Raw genomic sequence first — 11414 nt, 5'->3', positions numbered from 1 at the left:
GTGTAAGTGAGCAAAATCCATATCTATTTTGTAACAGGAAATCAAAACATACAATGTCTAAAAGCCATAAACCAAAGAAATAGCAATATAAGCATTTAGAAATAACTATGAGGTAACAGTCAAGAGAAAAATAACTGCCTCTAGGGTGCAGGGTTGGAGTAAAGAGAGGTAGTGCAGGAGAGTACTGCTATTCATTATGGGCGTTTGGGTACTAGTTAGATTTCACTTTTTAAAAGATGTGCATTCTCATTGAAAGTTTTTTAAAAAGTTCAATTAAAAATGGTACCAGAACTTAACATTAATATACCACATTTTTTTCTGTGATCTATTCTCTAAATATGACATTCCTCCTCCTTCTCACTCTAGAGAGGGAAAAACACTGTTACTTTTTATTTCCTAATCATGTTACCCACTTAATGAAATATAATTACCCAACTATTTAGGACTCATCCAAAGAATAGTCCTGAGGATCTTCTCTTTAATATTTAGTTAGGGCGGCGGGTATGAAACGCTTAAAATAAATTCCCTGAGACTAAGTTAGGGAACAGAAGTTCTTTATCCTCTCCTTCCCAGTGGTGGCACTGGCAGGAAGTTTAATAAGCTAGACCAGAGGCAGAGATGTTTGGAAAACCATCAAAAGACGTTTGATGGAACGCACAACAGGGAATCTTTAGTACGGTTGAAAGAGGAAGAAAAAATAGGATTAAACCAAATGCTTTTCTATTTCACAGCTCTTGTCTATGAGGATTTCAAAGTCAATAAGAATAAGTAACTTCATCATCTATTCATACATCACTACAGAAAAGCAGAATAATGTTTATTCAATCTTATGGGTTTAGTAAGAGATGTGTTATTTCTTAGTGAGTTTTTTTTCTATTTCCAAATTATGATTACATAATGATCTATGTTTATTAAAAACCTTGAAAGAATATACGGTGTTTCTTTGTGGTTATTCCTGGGCCTGCTTACTAAAGGAAATGACTTCTCTGCCTCTATAATCAAGGGAGGTGTGGAGATGCAGTTTGGCACATGAGTGAAATACAATTTCATGGGCATCACCATTTCTTACCAACCATCTCCTCTGGGTAACATGCAGAACAGGACAAACAAGAGACAACACAGTAAGGACCTGCCTTCTATGCAACTTTCAAAGGAAAACCTAGACGGGAATTATTGATAAAGGTGAACAAGATAATGCATGTTGTGGTTAAACTGCATTCTTGTGAGCCTGATGACTTTTAAAACTACTTAGATTGGTTTATTAACTCTTTAGATAATCACCTGTAATGTGAGACAACTCTGTTTTTAAAGCATCTTAGTTATTTGAAATAATTGCTGCTGTTTTGGTATAAAAGTTATATAACCTTCAAACATAGTTTAAAAATCATACTATGAACAAATGGAAGGATATGTCATAATTTAAATTCACAACTTGTTTCAGCAAACTTCCTGATTCATTAGCAACAGGGTGTTGGCAACAGGAAAAAATGTAGTCTTTCTGTTCCTCAAGTATTTGGAAACGTCATTAAATTTTTAGACTACTCATTCATTAGTAGTCTGTTCTACAGATATTATTTGGTATCTTTTTCCAGTTAACCCTGTTTGGTTACTTTTTCACTCAAGTGAAATGCCCTATTGTTAGATCTAGTCAGTAATTGGCAACTTCAGGCTGACTAACAGTAGCCCCTTTTTCCTCTTTCATGTGGGTGGTCTAGGATTTAGATGAGTACAGATGGGAGCCAATATTGAGTGTGGGCAACAGTCTGGTGTATAACTGTTGCCTGGTCTCTTGGCTAAACACTTTGCACATGACATAGAAATTTCTACGTCTCTGAGATGTTCTCCAAAACTGCACTGTTTTATTTTCTTCTGTGTATGGGATGGGGGTAGGATAGACAAGAAAAAAATAAAAGACCACACACATTGTTGACCTGTCTACTTATTTCATACTTCAGCAATTTCTAAGCCACTCCTTACTGGATAATGCTCATCTTGGGTAGTTTGCAAAGCTTACTGTAAAGTCATCAGGACATTGCATTTGCTGCTATTATTCTAATACTTTGGCCCAAGTTCACAATCTAGGTGGAAATAACTGAAACAAAAATTCTTTATGTCTAAATGTAAATTAAATTGTTTATTTTATTTAAAGCTCTCAAAGAGTAGAGAACAGGATACAATACTGCAAGTTAAAAAGATTTAGTGGCACTAAACTGGTCATTCATTATATACTTATCGAGTACTTGCTATGTACCAGATACTGTGCAAGCACTAAATCTAAAAAGGCACCAAAAACAATGCTTAGAAATAGGGCAGCAGCTGTTGTTTGCTTGTTGATGACAGAATGTTCTTACGTAAAGAAAAAAAGATATGGAAAAGTTGTTATACATCCCAGGACATAGGACTGGGTATATTAAACTGAATTTTCTCATGTTTCAATGGGGAAGTAGAAAGAAGGAATGAGAAAATTACAGGCAGAATTTATATCATCCTTGGATGGTAGCATATGGTACCAGTGAAAACTTGGCTTCCAGGCTTTTTACTCTACGATCCATCTCGTTCCAATTCATCCCTGCAGACACAGTCCTTCCCAGACCCCCGTCATCCTCCTCCTTTAGATTCCCCTCAAGTTTCTGCAAAGGTATAATCTGTAAATCTATCTATCCATGTTACAGATTGCTAAAGTTACAGATATCAGCATCATGCACCTTGAAGGAAAGTTCCATAGCAGTGTATTATGAAAAAGAAGATTAAACACACACACACAGCCAGAGAAAGCAATTTTTCAGGTATTAAAATGTATAAATATATAGAGAAATAGGCAACTGCCTTCTAAGCAGACTTGAAACTACTACGGCCATGATCCTCTTTCTCCCCTATTCCTATGTTATCTGCCCAGTAAGGTTGTTTCCAGTGGCTGTGAGGGAGTGGGAGGCTCTTCTACAAAACATTTGGGATTCAGAATCTAAATTTAAACCACTGAATAAGGAAATTGCATTTTACAGGGCACTATTTGGAAACAATATTTGGTAATATAGCTTATAGGGTGCTACTTTTTTAAGAGTCAGCCTCTGGGTGTTCTAGACTTAACCACTGAAGACAAGTAATTTTACTTTTTGGAGATTTCTTGAGGCAGCAAATATACAACATCCTTTGGTACTACATCTCAATATTTAGTCACGCATAAATCCAGATGTCATTGTCAAGGTATTACCAAGTGCTCTTGCTGCAATTAAAACTCACTTCCTCTCCCTTAATCATCTGTAAAAGTAGAAATAACTGATCATCCTTCTTACACTAAATCTTGTTTAATTAAAGACTCTTCATTGACCTTCAACTTTATCTTTTGCAGGCTAAGCAACCATATGAGGCCCAAATCTTTTGGTGGTATTTTATTTTGGTGTTAACGCTTATTGATAAATATTGCTTATTTAGTGCTGGAACAATTTCTTGATTGCACACAAAGGATGTGGAGATTCTGATTAAGATCTTCAGTCTCCAAATGCTGTTACTCAAGTGTAGACATCTGGATTTTTAGACACTTCTTTGGTTTTATTTGGGGGAAATCAGTTTTATAGCTGAGAGGTTTTGGGGTGTAATCTTTTTGGATTTCACGTAAGAAATACACTACCAAGGGTTGTCATTCTCTAGTACGACAAATGAATCACTGGCCTTTTCTGTGTTGTCTGATAACATTCCATACGAATATATGGCACTAAAAAAAGCAAAGTTTGTTTAGAGAATGAGTTATTTAAAATTCTCAGTTTACCTTGGTTGATTAGTGTTGTCCAAATCCTCAGACTCTTCTAGAACTTGGTTTATTGAAGGCGCTGACAGTGCACTTGTCCTGGTGTAGGCTGATTGAGTCATGCAGTGTAAAGTCTGAGATATACCCATTGACAGGCGCACTGAGTCTTACAGGTAGGTGCGGTTGGCAATAATAGGTGTGATTTGGCGGGCGATGGGCTGGCCCTCTTGCAGTTCCCACGTCCCTGCCAACGTTCTATCTTTTAACATCCTCTTTCCTTGAGAACTTCAAGAATCTATTAAAAGGTAAGCATTTCTTGAAGGGTAACTTAAGCCATTTCCACTTTGATCACAAAGTAAACACCTATCACAGCAGAAATCTCTACAGGAATAGGAAGGGAAGAGCCTTTGCTGGATACTTTCTTCGACGCCCTAAATCTCTCCTCCTATCATTGGGCACCACACATCCCACTGCTTACTCCTCAACGCATCTTGGCCCTCCCGAGAACAGATGTGGCGAGCAGAGTTTGTGTCTATTGAGAAGAGCCTGGGCCCTCTCGGGGTAGTTGCTGTGGTGTGCTATGGCTCTATCCGCCAAACAGGTATCTATCCTCAATCTGTGGTACGCGAGAACGTTTTCACGGACTGCAAAAATAACACTCGGGCTTCAGGCGCGCCCCGCACCCCCACCCTTTGCTGAAGTATCTGCAGAAAGCTGGCAGTTTTACTGGTGAAACACCCCTAGCCCGGCCGCCGCCTGCGCACCTCCCACGCACGGGATCCCCGGGTCTGACTCGGCGCCCACCTACCCTGGGCTCCCCCGGGCCGCAGACACCCCGCCCCCTGACACCTCCGCGCATCTCATTGGCCAGGCTCTGCGTCCGCCTCCGCTGCTGACTGGTGGCGGCTGCTGTCGATCTGCGCGGTAGGGACATTTCCGCATTGAAGGGGGCTGCTCCAAATGGAGGGGGAGGGGAGGTGTTTAGGAGAAGGAGGGGGCTTTGGGTGTCAGGAGTCGGCAGCGGGGTGGGCTGAGAGGGTCCCCAGCTGGGCTGCGACCGCTGGCGAGGGGTGCAAGGTGTGCATGTGTGAGGGGAGAGGGGGAGAGAGAAGGGTGCCTCAGAGGTGACATTCTCTCAGCCTGCGAGCCTTCTTCCCGGGGCGCCATAAACGCCCCCTATTTCCCAGCTGCTAAAGGAAGAGGAAGAAGGTGGGTCTTGGTGGCGGTTTGGGGAGGGGCTGGGTTGAGCTTCCCACGACTCTCTGGGTGGTTGTTTCCCTCCCTGAGACGAGTACAGCCCCTCTCCCCTCTGCGGGGTGGTGTGGCCCCGGAGGCCGAATTTGGGGTTCGGAAGAGCGCAGGGCAGGAGGAACTAGAATGTGCGAGGGTAGGGTCGGGGCTCTGGCGGGCTCCGGCGTCTCGAACTCGGGTTTGCGCACGGGTGCTCCCCTCGCGGACGGCCCCTCAGCGTCCGCAGCGGGGGAGGGGCGCCGGAGCCGTGGGCTCCTCCAGGGAAAAAGCGGCGCCAGCGTTCCGCGGCTCGCAGCCGGAAGGCGGGAGCTGAGGCCCCAGCGGCCAGAGCGCGGAATTCTTAGCGCCTCCTAGTCCGGGATATTTATGGGCTGGTAAAAATGGTTGCATGGCCCCTCTTTGCCGGCCTCACCCGCCTCCTCAACCCGTGCTTGGGCGGGGGCCACTGTTGACCAGGGTTTCCCGGGGAACCGGCCGGAGGCTGGGCGGCAGCGAGAGGAGGGGGGACCGGGGGTGCGAGCCGCCAGTGCCTGCTGCGGTCCGGCCTCGGAGGGCGTGGGGCCCGGGGGGCGGTGAAACAGCCGCTGTAGGTCCGCCTCTTTCATTGATGAAATTTAAGTTCGTGTGATTTTACCTTTTCCGGGAGTCTCCGGCGGGCCCTCACTTGTGTCGGGAGCGCAGAGTAGGCAGGAGTTCCAAGCAGACTCAGTCACACCAAGTTTGTGTCTTTTGGAAGTGGGAGAGGTTTTCCTGGGTGTATTTTATTTTATTTTTTTGAGGCAGTTTTAATCGCTTTGAATAAATAGTCCCTTAAGTGGCTAAACATAGGAAGAAGAGAAAGAACACGTCGGTTGTTAAAGCAAGGGAGGAAGAGAGACCTGCCCTATAGCGTGACTCTTCCAGAAATTAATATATATATATATATTTTATATATATATATATATAAGCCAGAGTACTTTAATAAACCCCTAAAATGTCGAGATTTGTACAAGGTAAGACACGCTAATCTTCTGGGTTATTTCAGCCGAATTTGGGTACCGGCAGTCGAGAGGTTGGTGGGTGGTTTGGAAGTGGAAACGTTCATTTGAGATACTGTTTGCGAAACCCTTTTCGTTAAATTGACATTTGAGCTGCCTTGAGTTGCTGGATTGGCGTTTGCGATACGTATAATTTATACCCCTGTGCCCTGCTAGGATTAGTTCTGCCTCTCTGAAATCAGGTTAGTAGTACTCTGGCTCCCCCGGATAGTGGCTGTAAATGATGATAAAACAGGATTTTGGCTGCTAATTAATTCCTCTTCTCTTTTCCTGGTCTAAGTCAAGGTAACTGTGTGTGTGCAGACGTGTAGGGGAGCAGGGGAGGCTGAAGGAAGGCCAGTGGGTTTTTCCAGGACGGTTGGGGAAGCTTTCGTGTTCTCAGCTTCTACTCTGTGTGTACGTGGTTGGAGTCTCAGATTCATTTATTGCGAAATCGGGAGTAGCTCGTAGAAGCTGGAGGTCATTTCACCAGGAGAAATGACTTTGCTGCATTGCTGTGTTTTATTTTTTTTCCTTTGAAATCTGGAAAGCTTATTAAGGTTTCTTTGAAATTTGAAAATTGCCCTCTAAATTCTACACGTGTGTTAAAAAAGGGCTAAGGAATGCCTCTCAACTGAGTTAAGCAGTAAGACTGTGAGTGTTTGTGTGTACGTTGTACACATTGAAATTGTTGCTACGTTAAGCTTCTGTCACCAATTTCTAGCATAGGATTTGCTTTCTGGGATGTGAGTAAACCCTTTTCTTGCAGACCCCAGAGTGTGAAAGCTTCAGCCATCTTGCTGCACACACAGCTAGTAAAGTTCACAACCACTTCATGTGATTGTCAATAAATGTAGATGTACTTTAAAAAACAAACTGTCAGTAATGGCCATCGTTTGACCCTGGGAATAAAAATACCCCAGTAAGTTTTACATCACTTTATTGACTCTTTGAGTTTTGTATACTAGCAAGAGAATTTGACTGCCTATCTTATTGTGGAAACAGATGGGACACTTATGCCTGCCCTTAGCACTAAGCTCAGAAATGTCAGTTGTCATTAGACGTTCAAATTAGTGTTATACGTTATTTGTGGTGAGAGATCCTTCTTATGTTCTGGTTGAATAAATGTCTTAGTCAAGAATAGAAAGACGGAGGTGAACTGTTAGAAATTTGCTGGTTGTGTATCAGCAACAACAAAATTTAATGACCATAAGCCAGTATTTTGCAAGAATACACTACGGAAAAGTGGACTAGTCACTTCTCTTTAAAAGTTAGGAATGTTAGTTAAACTCCAGGTGTTCCTTGTAGTTATGCTTTAGAATGACTTGTGAGGTGGTGTGCTTTGACTGACTTCACAGCCTTTGCTATTAATGGCTGTCTTCACGAGATTCTAAATCAAGGGGCAGTGCCTAAGAGTTGACTGTGAATGTTGTCATTCCCTTGTCATCCACTTTTTAACAAAATAAGCTTGTTGTCTTGGAATACTTTTAGATTTATAGAAAAGTTGCACATTTGTCAAAACTAAGAAATAGTCATAGGTACATTTCTCTTAACTAAACTACGGGCTTATACAGACTACTATTCCATGATTCAATCCAATATTGCATTTAGTTGCCATCCAGTTTTGCTTTAAATGTTAGTTTTCATTTTAAATTGGCAGTTTGGCACAAAAATGACACCTCCCTCCCCCCCAAAGTTTAACGTGATTGTGCATCTATCATTGTTTACATTTTGTACTTCAAGTGTAAACCTTCTAAATGTTTAATTAACTGTTGCTGTTGTAAATGATAAACCTAATTGGCTAGTGACTCAGCTGTCTCTACAGATCAGTTCTCAGGTGTAAGGATTGGGATTTTGTTTTTGAATTTTTTTGTAGCAGATCAAATTGTTTGATCTTTGTTGTAGCACTGATTGATATTTCCACTCATTGTCACTTAGCTCATACCCCTTCATAGGGGAAAGACTGAGCAAATGTTAAGCCCCAACTGTTTTTATATGTTATCTCGTTTAAACTTCACAAGAGCCCTGAGAGGTGGTAGATTTTTATCATGACTTTATAGCTGAAGAAATTTAAAGTATCTTGTCCAAAGTTCACAGCTACTAAGCACTGAAATTCTTATACAAATATGTCTGAAACCTTTCTCCTTTCCAATACCTTTTGTTGCCTCTTACATTAAAAATTTATCTAAATTGCTTGTTTCTCTAACTTGACTGTCAGTTCCCTGTTGGCAAAGATAATATTATATCCCTGGGGGAAATACAGTGTCTTGAAGTGGTGGGTGCTCTAAAAGAATTTGTCATAAATGAGAAACACGATTTTGGTAGGTTAGCCTATGTTTTTGGTTGTGGTTTGTTTTTTTGGTAACACCTCTTAGATTACGTCAGTGTTGAGAAAAATAAAAGGGTGTGGCCTTAGATTTGAATCCTGTTACCAACAGGTGATCTTAGACACATAACTATTCTGAACTTTAGTTTCTGCTTATATAAACATTGGATATTAATACTTATGCCACAGAGTTATTAAGAAGCTGAAAAGAAATGAGTTTTGTGAATACTAGTCACATATTAGATGGCCGGTAAATTTTATTTCTCTTTCTTAAAATGATGGCGGCCTTTTATGTAGCATTACCGCTGTAAGTATAACCACATGTCATCAACAGAAATAAACAGAAACAAGGCAGGTATGATGGTTCTTTATTTCCCTGTTCTGAGTTTGGTGTTCAGACCTCCAGTATTTGGGAGTTGATGGGTTAAAAAAAAAAGTGTGGGGGTGGGTGGGGGGCGGGAAGGAGCTTAAACAGTGATGTGAATACGTAGTTGGTGCCAGTTTTTGTTTCAGTACAGTAAACAACAAAATTTTTGAGGTTTCTCTGTACTGGGATTTCTCCTGGAATCCTTATGACCGGCACTTAAAATTGAGAAGATCTAGGTATTATACCTGTGTTATATACACGTGTTTTTTAATGTCTTAGAACTTGGGGTTGCTACACTTTGCTGGAATCTCTTCCCCCCAAATCTAGGCAATGAGCTTTATAGGAAACCTGGGCATCTCTATTCTCAAGCAGTTTGACCATAAGTTATTAGATAGAAATGTTCAATTAATAAAAATAGTTAATATCGATAGGCAGGAGAGTTCTCAGTATATATTCCTTGGCCAAAAGAAGGTTCAGTTTTCTTTGGGCATCTCCCAAGTCGATGTTCCTCAGGCGCTTAAGATTCCTTCTCATAGGAAGACTCTTCTTTACTGGATCTAGGGCATGATCTCTAGCTGACGTATTCTGCTCCCAGGTCACCTTCTGCCTGCCTGTGAAATTACTTCTCCGTTGCTAGTTTTCTCCACCTCAGGGGTTGTTGCAGGGCCCCGAAGTTATTCTAAATAAATCTGAGTAGCAACTGAGTGAGAAGGGCCTCCTTGTCCCAGTTGGGAGTACTAGGGGTAATCAGCAGCTGTGACTTTTTGCCAGCTTTGTCAATGGGTGCCATTTGGGATTTTGCTTTTTAAAAGTTCTGAGAGCTATAAGGTAGTCTCCCTGCATGATTTGAAACTTATAAATGGTGCAGGGACAATTGTCATCTAGTCAGTTTAGGTCACGTTATGTGCTTAGACTGTAATATTAGAGGAACTTTTATTTTTAAACTATTTTAATAGGCCATTATCTATCCAAATTATATTAAAGTGCCAGGGAAGCCATTTGAGTACCTCTTGTCACTTAAAAAATATTTAAGGCCTGTCAACTTTCCCATTTGTTGGAATTCTCTTTTTATGACTTTTTTGGTGATTCCTGTTTGATAGATGGCAGCTAGCCAGGGAGGATTAGCTGAGCTAATTATAACTGGAGGGTCTCAGACAAATGCAGGGATGAGAAGCATTCTGAGGCCTGGTTCTTCTCAAATCCCAAGACCAAATTTAGCCTGTTGCTGATTATTTAGATGACAGGGGGATTGTGGCATGGATTTAAGGCAGGAGGAGAGGCAGGACTGGAGGGGGCAAAAGTAATGACTAAGGTACACTTCTCATTTTTGAAAGATGTGGCTCAGGATTCACTGTGTTGATAGAGAGAGGGATTTAGTTAAATTCAGAGTCACAGTTATAAATGGAAAATGAAACTCAAAGAGTTGAGCTGATGAAAACTTTGTTTTCCTACATGGACTTTGTAATCTCTATAGTTAAATTGATTTTGTTCTTGGTAACTGGGTCTTTCTTCTAGAAAGACGGATGATTTTCATTTGTGAAAGCCTACTGAGGAAAAAGAAATTGACAAGGAACAGAAAAATAAATATTAACTGGTACACTTCTTGGAAGTACCGTTTTAATATTCTGAAGATAAATTGAAAAATAACTTTAATAGGAAATTAAGATGGTAATTTTGAATAGTAGGTGTTTTTTGGTAATTGTGCTTCACAGAGACCATTCTCTGTGTATGTATGTTATTTTTTTCTTCATAGAAAATTGTAGTAACTTTATGAATTGTTTTAACTTTAATTGCAGTAATGGGATACTTAATTTGTGTGAAGAATTAATTGGCCTAATAATGAAAATGTTCTAGGTAAAAGAATAATATACTGTGATTTTCCAGTTTCCACCAAGTTGTATTTGGTACTTTTTGTGAAAGTTGCAGCTGTTAGGAGTTCTGAAAAAGTCGTATGTATCCATTATTGAAAAGTTATTATAAACAAATATTTGAAAGTCAAACTAACTCTGGATTATCTGTAAAAATGAGTAGTTAAGAGTTGGCTGTACTAACTTTCCCCAGTGCTATTCTTCTTGATATCCGGAATTCATGCCAGTGGAGAAAATCCCAGCAATATTGGAATAAAATTGTGGGGGAGAGCCTCTGAGGATTTGGGAATGAGGAAAGACGATTGACTTACCACCCTTTTGATTGCTGAAGATCTCTTTAAAAGCAGGAGTTTTTTCTAAAGACTGGTGTCCTTTTAACATCAGTCTTTACTGTTTCTTTTCTAAAATATCATATTTTGAACTTGAGGTAAGAGTGTTTGAATTGTGGACATCTTGGTCTTGGGTAATTTGATGGGTTGTCTCAGGCACAATGAGTATTAATTGAAAGCATATGTCTTAGATCTCTAAAATGCTACTACTAGGCATGCATCTTTCTGTCAGTAACATTAAAGTCTGAAAGTTGGCTTGCTAAACTATTGAAAGAAAATTAAACTTTATTTTATGTGTTCTTTTGGTTGGGCTTATGTGTGAGAAAGGGCATAATACTCCATTTGAAAGCTGTTTCCCAGTTCTCTTGATTGGTGATGCAGGCATCTCCTTTGGTTTGTTGTAAAGTAATTGTCTAGGGCTCAAATTCTGCCTCTGCCAACAGTCTCATTGTTTATTTTTCTTAGTCATTGCCAAATGGAATTGGTTGTGCCCCCAAACCATTTTTACAATT

The 11414-nt window shown here is 40.7% G+C and overlaps 1 protein-coding gene and 1 long non-coding RNA gene across 10 annotated transcripts in view; one reads left to right on the top strand and one right to left on the bottom strand.

Annotated features, from left to right (window-relative positions):
• The window catches only part of LOC111768091 (uncharacterized), a 91358-nt gene extending 86768 nt beyond the window's left edge, over positions 1-4590 (bottom strand). The window contains exons 1-2 of the long non-coding RNA XR_002800133.2: positions 4554-4590; positions 3767-4040 (exon numbers count right to left, since the gene is read on the bottom strand). This is a non-coding gene — a long non-coding RNA (uncharacterized lncRNA). The remainder of the gene's footprint in view (positions 1-3766; positions 4041-4553) is intronic.
• The window catches only part of UGP2 (UDP-glucose pyrophosphorylase 2), a 49756-nt gene continuing 42472 nt past the window's right edge, over positions 4131-11414 (top strand). The window contains exon 1 of one of the 9 annotated variants that reach the window (XM_070235376.1): positions 4131-4346. In XM_070235376.1, coding sequence (XP_070091477.1) covers positions 4256-4346 — 91 coding nt within the window. In that variant the 5' untranslated portion in view covers positions 4131-4255. The other 8 variants (XM_070235378.1, XM_001494166.6, XM_005599948.4 and 5 more) reach the window with 8 other exon arrangements.

The sequence above is a fragment of the Equus caballus genome, chromosome 15 (assembly GCF_041296265.1).
Source record: "Equus caballus isolate H_3958 breed thoroughbred chromosome 15, TB-T2T, whole genome shotgun sequence".
NCBI lineage: Eukaryota > Metazoa > Chordata > Mammalia > Perissodactyla > Equidae > Equus > Equus caballus.
This window is presented reverse-complemented; position numbering and strand designations above follow the sequence as displayed.